General features: G+C 38.5%; 1 protein-coding gene across 2 annotated transcripts in view; it reads right to left on the bottom strand.

Moving 5' to 3' along the window:
• GABRA3 (gamma-aminobutyric acid type A receptor subunit alpha3) overlaps positions 1–24,796 on the bottom strand; it is a 204,655-nt gene that overhangs the window by 32,218 nt on the left and 147,641 nt on the right. For both annotated transcript variants that reach the window (XM_007507295.3, XM_001376922.4), the window contains exons 6-7: positions 23,927–24,009; positions 16,354–16,497 (exon numbers count right to left, since the gene is read on the bottom strand). In XM_007507295.3, coding sequence (XP_007507357.1) covers positions 16,354–16,497; positions 23,927–24,009 — 227 coding nt within the window. The remainder of the gene's footprint in view (positions 1–16,353; positions 16,498–23,926; positions 24,010–24,796) is intronic.

The following is a 24,796-nucleotide window of genomic DNA, read 5'->3' as shown; positions in this document are numbered from 1 at the left end:
AAGTTTTTACTTGATGACTTGTAGAAGAATTTGAATCTTCATTCTAACAAGTTTTGTGTCTGTCCTACTTTGTTTGGAAATTTGCCTTTCTTTCTCTTAACATGTCTTGTATAGTCCCCACATTTTTATTCTATCATTGATTTCCTTGATGGCATCCTTAACAGCTGGATATCTTTATTCAAGTTTAGTTTCATTGGAAGCCTGCATCTCTTTCTCTGAGTATCCTCACTAGAGTATGAGAGGGACCAATTAAGGCATCTCTAACCTCATCTGCTTTCTATCATCCATTTCTTCAAAGGTCTCCTTAATAGCCATTAATCCAAGAAGTTGCATCTTGGATAGAGATTGAAATGTCTTTAGAGTAGTACAAAACTGTATCTCAGTGGTAACTAGACTGGGCCCAAAGTCAGAGAGATCCAAGTTTAAGTCTCTAACAGCAACTGTGAATACAATCCCAACCAGCTTCCCAATTTTTTCTAAATGTGCTAGTAATAAATTTCAATTTGGTTTGATCAAAATCATCAGCACTGCTGTTCAAGGTCCCATATATCCATGCCTAATTATTTTGTATCTTTTCCTTCTCCTTCCATATATGTGAAAGACAAAACATTTCTAAAGTTTTTAACTGTGACTAAGGAATGTATTGTTGTATAATGTGATAGAAATCTGTTTCAAGGTAGGATGCTTTTCATTTGTTTTTAATGATTTCACTGATTGTTAATGATTTTCTTGATGGCATTCTTTTAGTCAAACAGGTTTCACTACAGCTGGAGATCAATGGTGGTCTTTGGCAACAATTAAGTTGTGGCTATGCTGTAAAGAATGGTGCTTGGATAGCAGAGGAGGTTGGATTGTTGTAATTTTATGAGTATTTGGAATTTAATGTGTAATGTGAAAATGATGGTAGAATGTTTCTTTTTTCTAGGGAAAAGACAGCCCCTTTCTTTTTTGTCTTGTTTTGGGATCAATACTGTGTATTGGTTCCAAGGCAGAAGAGTGGTAAGGTCTAAGCAATGGGGGTGAAGTGACTTGTCCACGGTCACACAGCTAGGGAGTATCTAAGGCTAGATTTGAACCCAGGACCTCCCATCTCTAGGCTTGGCTCTCAATTCACTGAGCTACCCAGCTGCACCCCCCCCCCAAACAGCCTCTTTCTATGCAGTTTATGGATTTGGGTTTATCAAGGCAGTGGTGCTTTAGGACATTTGTTTCTTATATAATCTACCCATTGACTCCATTGTTTTCCAATATTAGCCAAGTGTCATCATGGTGGACACGTAGCCAGTACTTAGTAGAATAAATGTAGAATTGTCAAATAACTTGAGATTTGGTTGTAACAAGGTGTAGGTCTGTTCTACTTTGTTTGGAATTTGCCTCTCTTTCTCTGAATGTCTTCAGAATAGTTCCTACTTGGTTTTTTTTCTGTCGTTGATTTTCCTGATGGCATTTTTAACACACAAACATCCCCATCCAACTTTATTTTTTTCCCATTTGAATTAGTTTATTTAGTCAATTTAGAACATTATTCCTTAGTTACAATAATCACATTGTTTCCCTCCCCTCCAGTCACCCTTCCCACAGCCAATACGCAATTTCATTGGGTATTACTTGTGTCCTTGATCAGAACCTATTTCCTTGTTGTTTGCACTAGGATGTTCATTTAGAGTCTACATTCCCCAACCATATCCCTTTGACCCATGTATTCAAGCAGTTGTTTTTCTTCGGTGTTTTTACTCCCACAGTGTTTCCTCTGAATGTGGATAGTGTTCTTTCTCGTAAATTCCTCCTAGTTGTTTAGGGTCACTGCATTGCCACTAATGGAGAAGTCTATTACGTTCGATTGTACCACACTGTATCCGTCTCTGTGTACAATGTTCTCCTGGTTCTGCTCCTCTCGCTCTGCATCACTTCCTGGAGGTTGTTCCAGTCCCCATGGAATTCCTCCTCTTTATTATTTCTTTGAGTGCAATAATATTCCATCACCAACATATACCACAATTTGTTCAGCCATTCCCCAATTGAAGGACATCCCCTCATTTTCCAATTTATTGCCACCACAAAGAGCGCAGCTATAAATATTTTTGTACATGTCTTTTCCCTTATTATCTCTTTGGGGTCCAAACCCAGCAGTGCTATGGCTGGATCAAAGGGCAGGCAGTTTTTTAGTACCCTTTGGGCAGAGTTCCAAATTACTCTCCAGAATAGTTGGATCAATTCACAACTCCACCAGCAAAGAACTAATGTCCCAACTTTGCCACATTCCCTCCAGCACTCATTACTTTCCATAGCTGTCATGTTAGCCAATCTGCTAGGTGTGAGATGATATACCTCAGAGTTAATTTGATTTACATTTCTCTGATTATAAGAGATTTAGAACACTTTTTCATGTGCTTATTAATAGTTTTGGTTTCTTTAACTGAAAATTGCCTATTCAAGTCCCTTGCCCATTTATCAATTGGAGAATGGCTTATTTTTTGTGCAATTGGTTTAGCTCTTTATAAATTTGAGTAATTAGACCTTTGTCAGTGGTTTTTGTTATAAATATTGTTTCCCAATTTGTTGCTTCCCTTCTAATTGTGGATGCATTCGTTTTGTTTGTACAAAAACTTTTTAATTTCATGTAATCAAAATTATTGAGTTTACATTTTGTGATTTTTTTCTAGCTCTTGGTTGGTTTTAAAGTCTTTCCTAAAGATCTGACAAGTATACTATTCTAGTTTCCTTCTTTGTATTCAGATCATTCACCCATTCTGAGTTTATCTTGGTGTGCGGTGTGAGATGTTGATCTAAACTTAATCTCTCCCACACTGTCTTCCAATTTTCCTAGCAGTTTTTATCAAATAGTGGGTTTTGGTCCCACAAACTGGGATCTTTGGGCTTATCATAGACTTTCTTGCTGAGGTCATTTACCCCAAGTCTATTCCACTGATCCTCCTTTCTGTCTCTCATCTGTTTTGATAACCACTGCTTTATAGTATAGTTTGAGATCTGGGACTTCAAGTCCTCATTCCTTTGCATTTTTTTCATGATTTCCCTGGATATCCTTGATCTTTTGTTCTTCCAAATGAACTTTGTTTTTTTCTAATTAAGTAAAAAAGTTTTTTGGTAGTTCAATGGGTATGGCACTAAATAAGTAAATTAATTTGGGTAGGATTGTAATTTTTATTATGTTAGCTTGTCCCACCCATGAGCAATCAATGTTTTTCCAATTATTTAGATCTAGTTTTAATCGTGTGGAGAGTGTTTTGTAGTTGTGTTCATATAGTTCCTGTGTTTATCTGGGCAGATAGATTCCTAAGTATTTTATATTGTCTAGGGTGATTTTAAATGGAATTTCTCTTTCTAATTTTTGCTGCTGAGATGTGTTGGAGATATATAGAAATGCTGATGACTTATGTGGGTTTATTTTGTGTCCTGCAACTTTGCTAAAGTTGTTGATTATTTCCACTAGCTTTTTGGTTGAATCTCTAGGATTCTTTAAGTAAACCATCATATCATCTGCAAAGAGTGATAACTTGGTCTCCTCCTTGCCTATTTTGATGCCTTCAATTTCTTTTTCTTCTCTAATTGCTACTGCTAGTGTTTCTAGTACAATGTCAAATAGTAGAGGTGATAATGGGCATCCTTGTTTCACTCCTGATCTTATTGGGAATGCATCTAGTTTATCCCCATTGCAGATGATATTAGTTGATGGTTTCAGATATATACTGTTTATTATCTTTAGGAAAGGCCCTTCTATTCTTATACTTTTTAGTGTTTTCAGTAGGAATGGGTGTTGTATTTTATTAATATGGTCAATTATGCAGATAATTTTCTCAATATTAAACCATCCTTGCATTCCTGGTATGAATCCTACTTGATCATGGTGGATGACCCTTCTGATCACTTGCTGGAGTCTTTTTGCTAGTATCCTATTTAAGATTTTTGCATCTATATTCATTAAGGAGATTGGACTGTAGTTTTCTTTCTCTGTTTTTGACCTGCCTGGCCCAACTTTACTTTAATTGGAAGTCAGTCTCTCTTACCTCGTCAGTTTTTTATCATCTATTTCTTAGGTGTTCTCCTTGACAGCCATTAATCCCAGAAGTTCTACTTCGGCTAGAGATTGCTTGTCCTTACAAGTAGTATGAATCCATAGCTTAGTGGGAACAAGGGTGGGCCTCAGGTGAGAAAGACTCAAGTTTCACTCTGCAGAAGGCAGTTGTGAATAGAATCCTAACCATTTCCCTTGTTCTACATGCACTAGTAATACATTTCAATTTGATTTAATCAAAATCATCAGCATTGCTGTTCAAGGTCCCATATATATCACATGGCTCATTATTTTGTATCTTTCCCTTTTCCTCCTATACGTGTGAAAGACAAACCTTTCCTAATGTTTTTAAATATTGTGACTGTGGAATGTATTGTCATATAATGCAGTAGAAATGTGTTTCAAGGTAGGATGATTTTCACTGGTTTATAGCAAATTTTGTTCTTTGTAGAATAAATTGTGATTTGGTTCTAAGAAGGTTCCTTACTTTCTTTAGAAGGTTGACTTGGTTTTTGTCATTATACCTGGAATTCTTAACATATATATATTTTACAAGTTATTTTATTGTGGCACAAAGTGTGATTTGGTTCAATGTGCTTGAGTTTCTTTATATATAGTTATTTTAGTGACTGTTAATTATTTTAGTGCCGGCATCCTTAGCACCTTACATTCTATCAAGTTTCAATTCAGGTGGAGATTGATGCTAGTATTTAGCAACAAACTGTCTGTGGTTCCCGTTGTAGAGAAGGGTGTTTGGAAAGCAGAGGAGATTGGAAGTCATAAGTTCAAAGCTTGGTGGCAGACAGGATGAGAAAAGAAGAGCCTTACCTTGATAACTTGCATCTGATGTTGTATCATTCTTAATACTCTGAAGAAATAGAAGCTTACCCTGTTAATTCTTTCTGTTTTCAAGCTCTTTGAAGTTTGCTCCAAAGCAAACAAGCTCCATCTCTCTCCTATTTGGCTATACTTAGAAGTTACATTCTACTCAATTCCTCCTATCAATCCCCATCATTTTTTTAAACCCTTACCTTCCGTCTTGGAGTCAATACTGTGTATTGGCTCCAAGGCAGAAGAGTGGTAAGGGCTAGGCAATGGGGGTGAAGTGACTTGCCTAGGGTCACACAGCTGAGAAGTGTCTGAGGTCATATTTGAACCTAGGACCTCCCATCTCTAGGCCTAGCTCTCTACTGAGCTACCCAGCTGCCCCCAATCCCCATCATTTGATGGAGATTTGAGCCTACTCTCAGCCCAGAAGAAGCTGTGGCTGAGTGGGTATAGCACTGGTCCTGAAAGCTGAAGGCACATAGTTCAAATCTCCTGGAAGGAAGAATTATTTTCACAAGATTCTTCAGCAAGATATAGTAAAAGCAATACAATAAATTTAAGAAACAAACTTCAATGAATTGGAAAAAGAGATCCCAAAGCTCACCAAAGAAGATAAAATAACTTTTAATAGTAAATAATTCATTAAATAATGAGATAACTCATCAAATATCAGAATTGGGCAAAGGGTAGCTGGCAACTTCTTAATTCAAGAAGATTAAGACAAAGAAAACTAAATTAAAAAAGGAAAAAAATAGAAGAGAATAGGAAACATGAGTTACTTTTATTATTTAATGAATTATTTATTATTATGAATTATTTTCTTTGGTGATTTCTAAGTATAGGAAAGTAGGACAGATGGAGCTTGTTAAAAGCAAACCTTGCTTGCTAAAATACAATACTGGGCTCGTACACAAATTACTCTGAAGAATATTAAGAAGGATATGGGATCAGATGCAAGTTATACTTACTTGAGGGCAGAAATTGAAAGGATCCATCAATCACCTGCAAGAGAACTCAACAGGAAAACACACAGGAATATCAGAGTTAAGTTGTTTAAAGTTTAAGGAGAAAAAACGACAAGCTACTAGAAACAATATAAATACTGTGCAGCTACAATCAGAATAACATAAGAGAAGGCTAAAGTGTTTCCTTCCATAGTATTCAGAGGATGGTAGGAGGAGAAAAAGAGGCAAGAAGTCCAATTGCTCTTCTCCATAACATCCTTCAAAAAATACAGCTCTCTTGTTTTGTAAGAAGAGAATAAAGAAGAACCCCTGGGTTGATGATATGTTGGGTAGTTTCTGTGAACTAACTCCCAGAGAAACTCCCTTTCTATTTGAGTAGAGAGCTAATGGCTGCTCTCTATCAGCCTGGATCACTAAAAGAGAACTTGAAGGGGTAGCAGATTGTCCCAGAGCAGAGATCACTTCAGGAAATTAGGATGTATCGGTTGTCTAGGAAATGTGAAATAACCTAGCTCTTCCCTAGATGAGCTCTTACTCTGAACAGATCTGCAGATGGAAACCAGTATTGGATGCCCCAAGATTTGACTTTCTTGTGGCAAAAGAAAAGTTTCCCTCCTAGGGCTCCTTCTCCCCAAATCCCATTCACCGTCTAAGTATTATATGACTGCGTATGAATCTTAATTTAAAGATGATTTATTATACAAATAGCAAGGGAAAAATTGAGGAAAGAAGAAAGCAAGAGATCCCTAAGCTTAATGTCCAGACTGGACTTGAGTCTCCCAGTTTTGGCCACCAGCCAGAACCAGTCTGGAAATCAATTCTTCCCTTTCTCTTCTTTATATACTATCTTAAACTAATGGCTAATAGAGGCTTGAGACTTTAAGAGAGGTTGCTACAGAGGGAGTTGCTTTATCTTCAGGACTGACACACAGCCTGCCTTCAAGGGTCCGATCCCTCTTGGGCTAAGCTGAAATTTCCTGTCAGTCACTAAGATCTTGATAAGATGAGAAACAGAACTGTTTATAGACACCAAGAGCATTGAAGTCAAGTGGAGACACTAGATGGGATTCACAATCTAGAGCTCAGGAAAGGCTATCTCTCTTCCCCCCCCCCCAAAGCTCAGTACCGAACCTTCTTTGTCAGTTGGTCCTTTCCCAGAAGGCCCTCCTCTGTCTGCCAATCATGTCTCTTGCTGTTTTCCATTTCCACCCTGTATTTACATCTTCTCATTAGAGTTTCCTCTTGATTCTTCTCTTCTTTAGGTCAAATAGGATAGACTGCCTCTACCTAAAATCATCAGCAAACATTAAGCCTGCCCAATAAATCAGGATGCCCATTATCTTCAGTATTGTACTAGAAATACTACCTATAGCAATAAGAAAAAGGAAACTCAAGGAATTAGAATAGGCAATGGTGAAATAAAACTATCACTCTTTGAAGATGGTGCAAATGATACAAATACTCTACTATTTTCTGGTAACTTTCTCATTATTTGAGGATTGCTTCTAAGGAGCTCCATCTCTCTCCTACTTGCTTATACTTAGAATTTTTTCCTTGCTATCTCCCACTGTCTTCAGAATACTATCAGAGCCAATACTTCAACATCTCTTACCCCACCTGTTTTCTATCACATATTTCCCTAATGGCCTCCTTTCAATCCCCATCGTTTCTCAGTTGATAAAGACTGTAGCCTTTTCTCATATCTGAGAAAGCTGTGGCTCAATGGGTAAAGCACTGTTGCTACTACCAGAAGAATGAGAGTTCAAATCCCCTCAAGGGGAAAAAGAATCTTTTCAAGAGCCTTCAGCAAGATATAATAAAATAAGACAACTAGGAAAGAAAGGTCAACCGATTGGAAAAAGAGATACCAAAAAAGAGGATCCATTAAAAACAAAATAACTTATGATAATAAATAACTCATTAAAAATCAGAATTGGGCAAGGGGAAGCCTGCAACTTCTTAATTCAAGAAGACCAAGACTAAAAAAACTAAATCCAAAGGAGGAAAAAATAGAAGAGAATAGGAAACATGAGTTATTTATTATTGTAAGTTATTTTCTTTGGTAAGTTCTAAGTATAGAGGACAGAGATGGAGCTTCTTAGAAGCAAACATCAAATTACAAGTAGACTAAGAAAGGAGTATGAAAGTGATTTGAAAACAGTAGAGGAATTGAGTAGAGGCTACAGAAACTAGAATGCAAGTTACACTTACTTGGGGGCAGAACTTGAAAGAATCCATTCATCACCATCTGCAAGAGACCCCCAACAAGAAAACTTATAGGAACATTAGAGCTAAGTTATTAACTCCAAGTTTATGGAGAAAAGGCTACAAACAACTAGAAACAATTTAAATACTGTGCAACTACAATCAGAATAACACAAGAGATGGATTAAGTGTTCATTCTCATAGTATTCTGAGGATGATGGGAGAAAAAGAGGCAAGAAGAAGTCCAATGGCTCTTCTCCATGACATCCTTTAGAAAAAGAACAGCTCTCTTCTTGAGGTAAAATGGGATACCTACCCTATGGATGCCTCTACCCAAAACCATCAGCAAACATCATCTGTAATGGGCAAGAGTTAGAAGCCTACCCAATAAAATCAGGATGCCCATTATCACCCCTACTGTTCAATATCATACTTAAAATGCTAGCTATAGTAATAAGAGATGAAGAAACTCAAGGAATTAGAATAGGCAACAAGGAAATAAAACCATTACTCTTTGCAGATATGATATATAATAAATCCCAACAGCCAAGAGAAAGAGACATACCATTAAAAAAAACTGTATACAGTATAAAATAACTGGGAGTCTACCTGCCAAGACAAACTCGGGAACTATACAATCACAACTACAAAATACAGTCAGATACAAACAAATGTAAAAACAATAATTGTACCTGAAATAACAATTATTAAATTAACTATCTTCTCTCCACTGCCTCTCCTATTTCTGTCTTTATACTCTATCTCTTCTCCTCCTTTGACTCCATCCTCTCCTTTATATCTCCCCTTTTTTCTATATATTTATATGCTATATTCCCTCTCCCTTTATACTCTATCCCTTCTCTCCATTTCTTATTCTCTATTTCTCTCTCCTCTCTATGTAATATCTCCTTTCTCCATATCTATCTCCCCATCTTCTCTTTCCTGTCTCCTCTCCCCTCCTCTCCTCTATCTCTACATTCTATCTCCCAACTCCCCTACCACTGTCTCTTCTATCTTTTCCCCATCTCCATTATACTCTATTTCTCTTCATCTTTCATCTATCTCTATACTCTTTTCTCCTCTTGCTATCACTTCATATTCTCTTTCTCTCCTTTTTCTTTATACTTTATGTACCCATCTTCTATCTCTGCACTCTATCTTTCCTCTCCCCTGTCTTCTCTCCTCTTCTCTATAACCATCTCCCCTCTTCACCTTTACTTTCCTTCTCCAGTATCCTCTCTTTAATCTGTCCTCTATCTTCCCTCTATCTGTTCTCTATATATCTCCATATTCTGTCTTCTTGTCGCCTTTATCTAGCTATCTTCTATCTCTTCCCTCTCCACCCCCTTCTGTATCACTTCCTGTATGTAGCCTTTACTCATTTACTCTATTGTTTTCCAATAACAGATAACTTTCATAATGCTGGCTATGTAGAATAATTTGAGATTTCATTATATCAAGCTCCATCATCAGAATATTATCAGAGTGAACACTCCAACCATCTCTTACCTCTTCTGTTTTCTTTTATACATTTTCCTGATGTCTTCGTAAACTCCTTTTAATCCCCATTGCTTCTCATTTGATGGAGATTACAGCCTACTCTTACACTAAAGGAAGCTGTGGTTCAGTGGGTAAAGCACTGGGCTTACTAACAGAAAGACAGTTCAGATCCAGGAAAAGAAGAAAAAAAATTCTGACTCTTCAGCAAGATATGGAAAAATGCATCCAAGAAAATAACTCATTAAAAATAGAATTAGGCAAGGGGAAGCTGGCAACTTCTTAAAACAAACAAAATCCAAAAAATGAAAAATAGAATATGAAACATCTTATTATATAAACTGTAGATGACACAGAAAACAGATCTAAGAGTGACAACATAGGAATTCTTGGACTACCTGAATGTTATGATGAAAAAAAGAGGTTAGATGCTCTACTTCAAAAATTATTAAAGTAGAACCTTATAGAATCCATTGTTCACAACCCCCCAAGAAGAAAATTCACAGAAATATCACAGTTAAGTTTTGTAACTGCCACTTAAGGAGAAAATACTATAAGCAGCTAGAAAGAAACAATTTAAATAATGTGAAACTACAATGAGAATAACACAAGATTTAGCAACTTCTACATTAAAACAAAGGAGGACATGGAACACAATATTTCAAAGAGCAAAGAAACTGGGTTTACAACCAAGAGTATCATCATTATCATCATAATTAAAAAGGTCATCTGACATATTCTTTTAAAAAAATAAACACTTACCTTTTGTCTTAGAATCAATACTGCGAATTGGTTCCAAGGCAGAAGAGTGGTAAGGTCTAGGCACTGGGAATTAAGTGACTTGCCCAGGCTCACAAAGCTAGGAAATGTCTGGGGATCAGATTTGAATCTAGGACCTCTCTGGTCCTGGCTCTCAATCTACTGAGCCACCCAGTTGCCCTCACTTTCAGATAGTCTTAAAGAAAAAACCTAAACTGAATGGAAAATCAGATTTACTAGAAGAAACATAAAAAGACTTTAAAACCTAGAGTTATTATGTATATATTATGTATCTATCTTTCTATCTCTATCCATCAATCTCTAGGTGTCTGTCTTTATATATCTATCTACTAAAATCTGTTTTCTGCCCACATTTGTAGACTTACTTTATTGATCTATCCCTGTCCATCTATTAAAATCCTTTTCTTACCTACATTTCTATATTAGGGTTTATTTTTATATATAATGTATTTCCTACCTACATTTCTAGACTTATTTTATCTATGTATCTATCCATATGTATGTATATCTATCTAAAATCTATTTTCTATCTAACCATTTAGATTTGTTTTTATATTTATACCTAGTTATTTTGTATGTAAATATATTTTATATACATATTTGTATATAAAACCTGTTTACTACCTACCTTTCTAGACTTGTTTTATGTGTGCACACACAAACACATATATGCAACTTCGTTTCTTCTGACTTTTCTAGACTTCTATCTCATATTAATACACAAATAACCCATTTCCTACCTATATATGTGGACTTATCCATCTATCCTATCACTACCTACCTTCCTAGACTCATTATATATACACATATGTACTTGCACATATAAAATCTATTTCTTACCTTCTTTTCTAAATTTGTTTTATTTTTAAATATAAGGAATCTAGTTCCTACCTTTCTAGACTTGTTTTCCCTCTCTCCCTGCCTCTTTATATATATATATGTATATGTATATATACATGTATATATACTTAATATATTAATATCTATATATGATGCAAAATGTATATCTGAATGTATTCTATTTCTTACATTTCTGACTGTGCTTTTCTATATATGTATGTATGTAATCTATTTCCTAATTACCTTTCTAGACCCATTTTATACACATACACACACACATGTATGAAATCTATTTCTTACCTATCAGTAGATGTCTGTCTGCCTGTCTATTTCTTTATGTATGTATGTGTCTATCTATTGTTATTTATCTCTACGTGTCTTTTTATGCATCTATCTATGTGTTTGTCTGTCTATCTATAGCTATCTTCCTATCTCTATGTGTCTGTCTATGTATGTATGCATCTATTAATCTGTCTATCTAAAATCTATCTACCTTTCTGGATTTGTGTTTTATTTATTAATATATAGTTATTTTGTGTGTGTATATATATATATGTATAATCTGTTTACTACCTACATTTCTAGACTTGTTTCATACATGTACACACATATAAAACCTATTTCCTACCTACCTTTATAAAATTGTTTCATCTATCCATCCTTCAAAATCTATTTCCTACACACATTTGTTTATCTATTAATCACTATTAAAATCCATTTCCTATCTTCCTAGACTTAATATATATCATATATTTACACATATAAAATCTATTTTTACCTAGCTTTGTGATTTGTTTCCTATTTCTTACCTTTCTAGAATTGTTTTCTCTCTCTCTGTGTGTATATATATATATATATGTATGATGTAAAATTTATATCTATAGACATTCTCTTACCCACTTTTCTATACCTGTGCTTTTATAGAGAGTTGTGTGTGTGATGTAGATATAATCCCTTTCCTAATTACCTTTCTAGACATGTTTGATACACACAGATGTGTATATATATATATATACACACACAAATATAAATATATTTCTTACCTAACTTTCTAGACTTCTTTTATCTATCTACCTATATCAGAATCTATTTTACACCTATACATTTTTAAACTTATTTAATCTATCTCTAGATATCTATGTATCTACCCAAATCTATTTCCTACCCACCTTTGAAGACTTATTTTATCTATTTGTCTATGTATCTATCTGACTGACTGATGTCTACCAATAGATAGACAGGCAGTTGGACAAAGTATCTATCTGTCTGTTTATCTAAAATCTATCTCCTACCTATTTTTTGGACTTGTGTTTTATATGTATACGAAATTTGTTTAATACCAACCTTTCTAGACTTATACATACATACACATACATATAAAATCTACTTCTTTCCTACCTTTATAGATTTGTATCTCATATTTATACATAAATAACCTATTTTCTACCTACATTTGTAGACTTATTTATGTATCTCTCTATTAATCTAAAATCTATTTCCTACCTACCTTTTATAGTACACATTTAATTTATAAATTAATATACATATATTTCGAATATGGACTCAGATAATTTTTAATTAGGGAATGACTAAAATATTTTAATACCTCTGAGTAAGATAAAATATGCTGGGGCCTGATCTACACACTTCTGCTTATAGACCTAGTAGAAATAAAGCCATGAATGGTTTAGAGACTACTAGAAAATAAACCTTCCTGTAATCTCTTTACCATGGCCTCATTCTTTTTTTCTGGGTCATACATGTATTATCAAACAAAACACATTTCCACATTGCTCATTTTTGCAGGTGAATAATCTTATAAAACCAAAACCCCAAGTCATATACCCAAATAGTCAAGTGATAAATCATATTTTATAATCTACATCTATACTCTAATGGTTCTTTCTCTTGAGGTGGATAGCAATCTTTTTTAAAAGTCCGTCAAAATTGTCCTGGATCATCGTATTTCTGCTTATAACAAAGGATCACATTTCATTGTTCCACAATATTCCATTCCTGTGTATAATGTTTTCCTGGTTCTGCTCATTTCACTCTACGTCAGTTCACACAGGTCTTTCCAGCTCTTTCTGAAATCATCCTGTTCATCATTCTTTATAGCACAATAGTATTCCATCACCATCATATACCACAGTTTGTTCAGCCATTCCCCAATTGAGGGACATCCCTTTAGCTTCCTATTCTTTGCCACCTCAAAAAGGGGAGCTATAAATATTTTTGTACAAATAGATCCCTTCTTTGGGATACAGACCTAGTAGTTGCTACCTACCTTCTGAGCCTTAAATATACATACACATATAATATCTATTTCTTACCTTTCTTTCTAGTCTTGTGTTTTATTTTTATATATATCTATTCCTTACTTTCTAGACGTGTTCTCTCTCTCTCTCTCTCTCTCTCTCTCTCTCTCTCTATATATATATATATATATATATATATATATATATATATATACACACACACCCAAGGGCATGATAATTGGAGCCCTTAGCCTGTGAACATTTATTTGGCATTATTTGGCAAATTGTGAAAGTTAAAAAAATAGAACTATACACACACACACACACACACACACACATATATATAAAATCTACTTCCTAACTACCTTTAGACTCGTGCTTTATATTTATAGTTATTTTGTGTGTATATACATATATGCATAATCTGTTTGCTACCTACCTTTCTAGACTTGTTTTATACACACATATATAAAATTTATTGTAGACTTGCATTTTGAATTTGTATATAAAAAATCTACATCTTACCCACTTTTCTAGCCTGGTTATAGCTCTTTCTACATCCATCTAACTAAAATCTATTTCCTACCTACCTTTTTAGACTTGTGTGTGTATACACACACACGTGCGCACACGCATGCTCAGTTATGTTGTATATGTATATATAAACCTGCTTACTATTTTGTAAACAAAACTATATATATTTGTTCCTACATACTTTTCTAGACTTTTAAATACACATACACATATATAAAATCTTTCTAGACTTGTGTTTTATGTATCAATATTTTCTATACATAATTCTATTTATTACCTACCTACCTTTCTAGGTATTTTATCTGTCAGTCAGAATCTATTTCCTACTTACCTTTTTAGACTTAATCTATGCACATATTTACAAATATATGTACACACATATAACATCTATTTCCTACCTTTCTAGACTTCTTTTCTATATATGTATATATTTGTATAAAATCTCTTTCCTATATACCATCTTGTCCTGTCATATATATAAAAAATGCTGTATAGAGTCAAATATATAGTTATACATGTAAAATCTATTTCCTACTTACCTTTCTAGACTTGCTATATGTTTTTGTTGTTGTTCAGTTGTTTTTTTATTCATGTCTGATTCTCTGTGGCCCCATTTCAAGTTTTCTTGGCCGAGTTACTGGAATGGTTTGCCATTTCCTTCTTTATCTCACTTTAAAGATGATGAAAGTGAGGCAAACGGGGTGAAGTGACTTGCTCAGGGTCACTCAGCTAGTAAGTGTCTGAGGCTAGATTTGAACTCAGAAAAATGAGTCCTTTTGACTCCCTACTCTACACTCTATCCACTGCACCACCTAGCTTCCCCATTTTATATCATTGTTCTATATTATTTCCCTTCGAGTTCTCTTTTAGTTGAGCTTATTTACTAGCTATTCCCCATAAGCAATGTCTCATCTCTCATCTCCATGTCTTTGCACAAGTGAACTTTGATGTCTGGAAGTCATTTCCACCTCACCTTGGCCTTTTTGAATCCCTGGCCTCCCTCAAAGAACATCTTAGAATCAAGTCCTCCATGAGGGCTTCCCTGCTTTCTACTTCCCCCCAAGTTGTTAATGTTCTCTCCCTCTTGAAATGACTTGTGCAATGCATCCCATTTACTTATGAATGCTCATGTTTTCAGTCTCCACACACACAGGCACAATATCATGTAAGCTGTTGTCTTTGTGTCTCTACTGTGTAACACAGTGCCTGGCACATAGTAAAGGCTCAATAAACTCTCATGGAATCCAACTTCCTTTACCCCCACCACACTTATGAACATAAGCAAATCCAATCCAAGTCTTTCTTTCTGGCTTGCTAGTTCTTCTCTGGAGAAACAGATCTGGATTAGACATTCTGACATTGAATTCTTGGACCCCCCAAGTGTCCTCAGGGCCTAGTTACAGAGATGGCACAGGCTGTTAAAGGTAAGGTCTATTAACATCAAGCACACTGGAGGGAAAATATTCCACAGTGAGGGGAGAGCTCCCTGATGTCTGTGTGGGGGTAAAATATTTGTGAATGGTAATGAGGACGAGAGAAGGGAAGAGTAATGAAAATAGGAGAGCCATGGAGAAAGGGAGGGGAGGGAGTGAGGAACAGAGGGCCCCCTGGAGCTCCCTATAACCTGGGTAACTAGGAAAAATGAAGCACTGCAGATGGAGAGAAATAATCAATATTCATCGAATCATAGAATATTTGCTCTAGACACGTTTTGTGTAACTGGCATAATTAACTGAAGTAGATTCAGCAAGAATACTGGCAATGACCTCAGGCAAGCAACTCCTTAACCTCTCAGCCTTCTAAGGTCAGGGTGCCATCTGCTGCTCTGGGAGCTCGTGGATGTAGGAAGCTTCAGTAAATAACATAAGCTTCTCTTTCCACCCAATCCAAGAAAAATGGAGACTAATGAATGGACTGCCCACCCACCCATCAGTTACACTGGCAAAGTGACATATTGGGTTCTCAAATGCTATAAATTGCCATGTGCTCCCTGGGTGGGAGCATAAGAGAGCCTGAAGCTCACTATCATTCTCTACTCTAGTGGTTGGACTTAGTGCCACGTTAAGAACCCAATATTTTATGCATCAATATCTTGACCAGAGAAGGAAGGTGCTTTAGCTGACGGGGAGCTCCAGGCTTTGCTGGACAGGCTAGTATGTGAAGTAGATAATAATGCGTTTAAGTGAACCCACCTATGGATACCTAAGCAAACCAAATAGATGTAATCTGATCCCAGTCATGTCTTCAACTCATGTCAACCTTTTAGCACAGTATGACAGAACTCAGTCTTGACAGTCATACAAATAGTTTCTTCACCCTTAGAATTTCCTCCCAGTTTCTTTTCTCCCACCACAGAGCACGGCAGTCTCTGGTGGCAACTGGAAGCCTGGCTAGAACCACCACACCCTGGTACCTGTACTAGATCTGATGATCTCAGTTCCAACAACATGACCCAGCAGGTCATACTGATTCAGGCGAGAGCCATCCTGTGCCACTTCCACAGATTTGTTTTTTCCAAGAGTCCAGGAATAGATCACTTCGGCCTTTGTGTAGGCATCTGGAAGAGGGAGGAGAAGGGGAGGAAGAAGCTGAGAGAAAGCAGAAGAGTCATTCTTTAACCATAAGAGATAGGAGGCTGAGGCATAATTATCATTTAATCTCCCCTACCCAAGGAGGCTCTGGAACATTTCTTTAATTTCCAACTGTCAGTGTCCACATCTGGCCAGCCACCAGATGTTTGAGCTTTTCCTTATTTTTGCTACCTGAGCCAGGAGGTATGGTCCCCTTCTCTCAGAGAACCCCAGACTCCTAATCAAAGATAATTCACTGGTCAGTGTGTCTAAGTTCGGCATCACAAGTTTGCTCCTCTGTTCCAAAGCCCCTGCTGCATACACCCAAGAGAGAATCTGGAAAATGGCAAAGATAGCTGAGGAGGGCAAAGGAGTGGCCTCTGTTTCCCAGCTTCCTGGGGAACTTCTTTCCAAATTGTCTTCACATTGCAAGCCTATATGAGCTAACCATGTGGGTGGGTCTAGTACAGACTTTGGTAGTCCTACAGGGAGCTTGCTCAGAGTCTCAGAAATGGAAGAGTTGAAAGGGACCACAGAGGTCACCTAATCCAAGCTATGCTTAAATAACATTCCCAGAAAATGATTAGCCAGAGTCTCCTTGAAGGTCCCTAGAGAGAAAGAAGCAACTGCCTACTGAAGCAACTCATTCTTCTCAAGGAGAGCTCTATTTGTTAGGAAGTTTTTCTTTGCATTAAGCCTAATTTTGCCTCTCTAGTTTCTAACCATTTATTTCTAGTTCTGCCCATTCACACAGGAAAGCCCTTCAAATCCTTAAAGATGGCTATCAGTCCTTCCCAAGTCTCCTTGTCAATGTTAAACATCCCCAGGATCCATCAGTTGCTTTCCACATATAGTGATCTCCAGACCTTTTGCCCCCTGGGCAGCCCCCAATTTATCCAAGTTCCTTCTACAATGTAGTCCTTGTAACTGAGTAAAATATCTTCTAGATATGGTCTCATAAGAGCAGATAATGGAAGGAAAATGTCTTTCCTTGCCCTACACAATGGGACTATATTACTGCAGACTATTGAATCAGAAAGGTTTATGACCAGAATGAGCTTTAAAGCAAACCTAAGAAGACTAAAGGGATGAAAAAAAAGTCCACTCTCAGAGAAGGTCGAGGACAGTTGTTTTGGGTAGTAAATGAGACAATAGTGACTGAAAACAGCTCTCTGGAAGAATGTATGTGTGACATGCTTTGGAGTTAAAGCTGCACTAGTAACACTTTCTGAAGCCTAGAAAATAAAAAAAATCAAGCTCATTTTGATAGCATTTGCGCATTTCCTATACATAAACAGTAATACTGAAAATTTAACAATTGGCTCTAGTTTTGAGTCAGTACAAGCCAACTCTAGCAAAGCCTTGAATGAAAGACAGAAATGCTCAACTCATAGTTTGAATCTGTTTTACCTACCAAGAATAAGGATAGTGCACTGGTAATGACAGGAGGGGAAAGGCTAACCGAGTTGATACTGGAGATAAATAAGAAAGAGCAAGAGTATCTAGTTGCCCCATGATAAATTCAAGTTGCCTGAGGCCAATAAATAAACTATATCTTTAGCTTCTAAATGAACTAGCAGGTATCATTGGGGAAATCACTGAAAGGGATGCTTAAAAGATGGCCGACAATGAAAAATGAACCACAGGACTAGAGGAAGGGCAATTATTAGGCCGGTTTTTTTTAAAGGATGAGAATGGAGTCTACCAAGTATAAGCCGGGGAGCTTCTCTTGGATTTCTGGACAAATTGTATTGTCGTTTGTATCATTTACATCCAGAAAAAGAAGCAGTGATCATAGAGAGCCAGTATCCAGAACATTTCATCGAGAATGGGCCCGTGCAGATGGGAGGAATGCTATCATTGCAGTTCCACTACATTTTAGCTAAGCATTTAAGAAAGTATCTCATATCATTTTTTGTGGGAAACCCAGAGCTTTGGACTAGGTAATATGTAGGGTTTGCCTGAACATTCAACCAGTTATGATCTACCTATGCTGTTGGTCTGCATTCAAAGAAGCACAGCCTTCAGGACTGAGGAGATGTACTCTGACCTGAGGAGATGGTAGATAAAGAATTGTGTTCATTTCTGGACACCACATTTCATGATCAACGGCGATGAACTGGAGGGGGTCTAGAAAAGGGTATCCGGATAGTAAAGGGCTTCAAGTTTATATCATATAAAGGAACCTGGGGACAAGAAGACTTGGTAGGGAAGTAGGGCAGGGCATGCTTAGCTCTGCTCAAATATTTGAATGGTTGTCATATGGAAGAATTTTGTTCTGCTTGGCTCCTGAAGTAAGAACAAGGAACAAGGGGAGGAAGGTGCAAAGAGTACATCCAAGGTTAATGTCAAGAAAAACTTCCTATCAAATGGAGCTATCCCAACATGCAAGTGGGCTACCAGGGGAAGCAGTGAATTCTCACTCATTGGAGATCTTGAAACAAAGGTTGGATGACTCCTTGTCAGACCCAAGGTAGTCCTTAGCCTCTGAGGTCTCCCCTTCAACTCTAAAATGATGGGACCTAAGAAAATGGATCTGGAGATCCTTGGACCTTGGAACAAAGTCCAGATCTAGGGACCATCTTTTAATCTCAGCTTGGCAATGTACGGTTTTCTCCTCCTATAACCCACCCTCCAAACCCAGACACAGCTTACTGCATTTAGTGCCATCCAATATACTGGTACATAGGGACAGCACAGGCCTCATTTACCCTATATGAAAATTGAGAGTGTGCAGCCCAATGACCTCTAAAGGCTCTCCCAGCTGTCAAACTATCATCTTATGGTTCTACCTCCTGGTATGTATTCTAGGGGGAGGTGAAGAGAAGGTACGGCAAAGGTATTGGTGGATTCATATGTCGTTCCTATGTTAAATTAAGGATGGAAATGTTGGAGTTTAGACTTGAAGCCTACACTACCAAGGCTTCTCCAGACACCCTCTAGCACTCTCAATCTCCTTTTTTCCTGGTTGCTAAGTTGTGCCTCAATATCTGACCAGTCTCATGTCAGGAAATATTCATTAAGAGCTCCCTTTGGGTTTTTTAAACCCTAACCTTCCATCTTATGAACAATACTGTGTATTGGTTCCAAGGCAGAAGAGCAGTAAGGGCTAAGCAATGAAGGCTAAGTGACTTTTCCAGGGTCACATAGCTAAGAAGTGTCTGAGGTCAAATTTGAACTTGGGATCTCCTATCTCAAGGCTTGGCTCTTGAACCACTGAGATACCTATCTGTTCCCTCTCCTCTTGGTTTTTAAAAGAGAAATAAGATGCTGGAGAGGTTCAGGCCAAGGCTTAGGAGCTCAACCAGAAAGTCCAGGCAGAACCTCTCCCTCTTGGATAGTTTCTGGCTTGAGTTTATCCATATCCCTTCACAGCTAAGCTCTCCACCAGTAAGACACAAAAGCAAACCAAGTCCTGACTTTTCCAACTGTAGTCAGCTGACCTTGACTCTCTCTCTCCAGAGGAATCCATCAGCTCTAGCTCCCAGACCACTGGAACCCTGCCAATGACCTTTCAAGGGAGGCTGCAGAAAGCCAACTGGGATACTGAGGTACCTCTACTTGTTACCATGCTTCCCTGCTTTTACATGGAACCCATGATTTAGTTGCCTCTGAGGCTAGCCAAACCCATTCTTCTTTTCAAGGAACCTTGGAGAACATATCAAAAGCCTGCCAAATCTCCCAACTGAAGGAAAATTCTGCATCACATAAACTTTTGGCTTATACCTTCAATATTCCAACCATACTGATGTACTTGGCATTCCCCATAGATGACATGCCATTTCCTGCCTCTGGGCCTTTGCACAGACTTTCCTCTATTCTAGGCATACCATCCCTCTACCAACACCTCATAGCCTCTGTAGCTCCCTTCAAGGCTCAGTTCAAGTGCCACCCTTTCCTGACTGCTGCTATTAGTCCCCCCATCAATACTTTGGATGCTGTTTGTGTTCATTTATCTGTACACATGTTACCACACTATCCCCAGCAAAATGGATGCTTTTTGAGGGCAAGAACTATTTGGGTTTTGTCTCTGTCCCTAGTACCTAGCAGAGGGTCGATCACATTAAAGGTACTTGCCATCGACAAATGCTTGTCAAATTGAATTCATGGCCCCTGATCCATGGCAACATCTTGTAACTCCTTTTAAGTGACTCTGGCCCAGGAGCAAGATGACCAGGAACAGCTAAGGCACCTAACTGCTCTGCTTTTTGTGGCTCAGCATGACCTTCCACTTAGGATCTAGTTTTCAGTCTGGGCTCCAGCCCTTCCATCCATATGACCTTGGCCAAGTCTCTTAACTTTGAGGAGCTTTACTTTTCTCATCTGCAAAATAGGAATGAAAATGCAACCCTGTTCAAAGGTCTCCACCCCACCCCTGGAAACTCCCCAAGGATTAACAAGCTCTTGTAGACACAGATCCCTTCTCTTGGCCATCTACACTTTAACTAACTTAATTTGATGGAAGACATCACCTCTTACCTCCTAATCGGTCTTCTTGCTTCTCTGGTATCTATCTTGTCCAGTCTGACCTCCACACAATAGCCAAAATGATATTTCTATCACACAGATCTGATCATATCGCCCCCTCCCCCTCAAGAAATCTAGATTAACTTCTCAGGCTGCCTCTTAAAACCCTCCATGAAGGCAGCCAGGGGGCACATGGGATAGAATGTTGGTCCCAGAGATATGAAAATCCGAGTTTAAATCCAGATTTAGACACTTAATAGCCGTGTGACCCCAGACAAATAATTTAACTTCTGGGGTCTGCCTCAGTTTCTTCACCTATAAAATTAGAATAATAATAGCCCCTACCTCCCAGTGATGTCGTGCAGATCAGCTTTGCCTGACACATAGTAGGTGCTCTATACTCATTTCCTTCCTTTCTTCCATGATATGGCTTACCACAATGCTTTCCAATCTTTGGTCATACTACACCAGCCAAACTCTGTGCTTTCTGTTTCCCATATACAGCATTCTACTTCCCACCTCCAAGTCTTTGTGTATATATATATATATATATAGTCCCTCATGTCTAGAAACACAGGTAATATGTCAGCAGCACCTACCAAAGAGTTTCCCTGATATCCCTAATTGTTGACCTTTCTATCCCCTGGATTCACTTAGCATTACTTTTTCTTCACCTGTGCACATATTTAACCCCCCCATCTCCAAGTAGAATGTAAGCTCCTTGAGGCCAGTGTGTGGTTTGCTTTTGTCTTTGCCTCCCCCATGCCCGCCTGTCAAGGTGAGTGAGAGAGGATGCTTTGGAAGCATTCTCCCAAGTGACATTCCTCCCTTTCCAGCCCTTTTCCTCAGCTACCCTAGGGGCCTCTAGAGACCATCTCTCTGACAGCCAGGCCCTCCTTTCTTCAGTTCCTCTCCCACAATCACTGTCTAGTCTCAATAGTCAGTGAGCCTAGAATGATTCTGGATGCCTCATTTCTAGATGAACTTGCCCAATCAGTTTGACCAAATCTGGACCTTCCAAACTTCAAATAGAGACAAGTTTAGCAAAAGCTTTCATGCCATCTTCCATGTGCTGCATGGTGTGTCAAGTTTGATGAGAACTCAGAAAACCCAGGACCACGCCCTAACTCTATTGCCTACTTACTGTGTGATCTTTGGGAAGTTGTTCACCTTCACTTTTCTCATCTACAAAATGGGGGAATAATTTGTCCACTGCCTACCTTGAAGTTTAGACATTTACTAGCTGTGTGGTCCTGGGCAAGTCACCCAGCCCTACTTGCCTCAGTTTCCTTATCCTTAAAGTGAGCTGGAAAAGAAAATGGCAAACCATTCCAGTATCTTTGCCAAGAAAACCCCAGCTAGGGGGTCACAAAGAGTCGGATATGATTGACCTCCACGTTTAGGCCTCCTCAGTTGGCTTCTCTCTCTCTGCTATCCCACAAGATGCAACTTAGCTTACTCCCCTCTTTTCTATTTCTGGAAAGGAAGCAGGGTGACAGATTTTATGAGTCAAGATCTCCCATCAGTCCCAGAATTGCTATGCCTAAGGCATAGATAGGTACCACATGGGCAACAGGATATACAATAACATAGGTTTGGGAGTTAGGAGACCTTGATTCAAATCCAGGCTCTGGCATTAGCTCACTGTGTGACCTTAGGCACATCACCTCTATTCTCCAGGGCTTAGTTTTTCCACTCATAAAATGTGGGATTTGAACCAGATCAGCGAATGTTAGCCTGGGGTCCACAGACCTAGAAGTTCATAAATAAATCTGGGGGAGTATAAACTTGGATGGGGAAAAATCCATATTAATTTTCACTAACCTCTGAAATTTAGCATTTCCTTAAATGACTGAAAACCATCATTCTGAATGGGGTGGGGGAGGCCGAGAGGAGGGAGACATAGGCTTCACCAGACACTGTCCAAGAAGCCTATGATACAACAAAGGCAAAAAAGCCCTGTTCTGAATGATCTCAGTAGTCCCTTGTGGTTCAAAATTCTCTGATTCTAAATTTGCACCAGCCACTATATCAATTATACTGAGATTTCAACTCATGGGTGCCAATAGGTAGTGGGGGAAGGGACTGATAAAAGGGTCAATATCGCCCGGGGTAGAGGGGAGCACAGGACAGAGCAGGAAGTGGAGGTGTACTATCTCAGAGACCTATATTTTCCAGTGTTTGAATTTTCCCCAACGTATTGTTATTCATGAAAAAAATAAGAGGGCCTTGTGCCTGGGCAGAAATGGGGGGAGTGACTCCAACTATTTATCAAAGTAGTGAATTGGACTACACAGGAACATGGCTGGAAAGGACTTGAGAGATCATCCAGTCCATCCCCTTTATTAATCTCCAAAGTCCCTTCCATCTCTACAGCTCTTACTTCTATGAGCTAGCCCACTGGCTCCTTCTATCTAGGACCATGCTGAACATCTAACCTAATAACCACTGGAGGATGCCAGGAAAAGGAAGTACTTACTCCCTGCTCTGGATGGTTGATAAGAGCTAGAGGTCGATTTTGCCTTTTGGAATCAAGCCATTGACTGGATCCAGGCTCCGGTGTTCAGAACCAATCTCTTTCCAAGAAGGTCCCCACTCCCTTGCTATGGGGCTCATCTCCCACCTAACATTTGAATTTTGTTCCCCTGGTCTTATGTCATCAGCAATGTAATGAAGAGAAACGGAGAGATTCTGGATTTCTGCAAAGATTTTGCATTCTAGAAGAAGACGAGGGAGGGAGTGAACCTGAAGCCAATTCTTTAGTTCCTGACTAGTCAGTAACCCCCTACACACCCTTTCCCCCCTACCTGGAATGCTAGAACTCCATCAGTTACCTATGGGTATATGTGAAACAATGAGCAGAAGTGTTTGGCTAGGGCCCCCAGCCTTTGGGGCTATTGGTTCCCACTAAGAAGGCCATGGGCCAAGGGGTAATGAGAACAGACTTACAGCTTCCAAACTTCAGTGGGCAGGCATGCACATCCATGGGGAAGTCTTCCAAGTGCATGGGACATTCAGCATGAATGGTCAACCTAGAAGACACAAAACAAGGCAATGGCCTCCTTAAATTTCAATGCCCAGCAAAAGAGGACTTGTACAAGGAAGGTTGTTAGACACTAGCTCCCCACCTCCATCTCTGGATAAGAGATTACCTTATGGATGAAGGAGCAGTTTGGATAACTTCTCCAATGGCCCTTGACTCATTCCCTGCCATCTTGGAAAGATAGGGGGGAAAGGGCTACAGCCAGTGAATGGAAAAACGATTAAAAAGAAGTCAGCCTCTGAGTAAGTGGCAAAACATGGCGGACCTCCCTCCTCCAGGCAGAGAGGTGGGAGACAATTAAGGCAGAATATTGCATACATTGCCAGACACAGCTGGGTGCTTTTGCTTGGTTTTCTTTGTGAGAAGGGTGGATTTGATATCAAGGAAAGAGGGGTGTCTGGAAATGACTAATAAAAAACCAGAAAGTATCAACAATTTATTTAAATGAAAACAGAAACATAAAGCTTTTCTCAGGTTCCCTCCCTTAGCAACTGCAGAAAAACCTGAGAGCAAACTTCCTTGATGGCCTATAGCAGCAGGCCAGTGACTCACCACCTTTCTGCTCAGTTTAATTCTTTCCGAAATGGGGCTAATAACACTGATCCTTCTCAGCAGGCTGTCTTGCGAGTTAACTAATTAATGATTGGGGTAGGGAGAGGGAGAGGGATTTGAAGGGATGAATATCTTTACTCTGATAATGAAAGATCACTTAAGATGCTTCTGATGGGGATGTACTACTGCCCACAGCAACTGGCTGCTCCATAGGAGGGGAGAAG

Source organism: Monodelphis domestica, chromosome X, assembly GCF_027887165.1.
Source record: "Monodelphis domestica isolate mMonDom1 chromosome X, mMonDom1.pri, whole genome shotgun sequence".
Lineage (NCBI taxonomy): Eukaryota > Metazoa > Chordata > Mammalia > Didelphimorphia > Didelphidae > Monodelphis > Monodelphis domestica.
The sequence above is the reverse complement of the archived record's forward strand: the minus strand, read 5'-3'. Positions and strand labels throughout refer to the sequence as shown.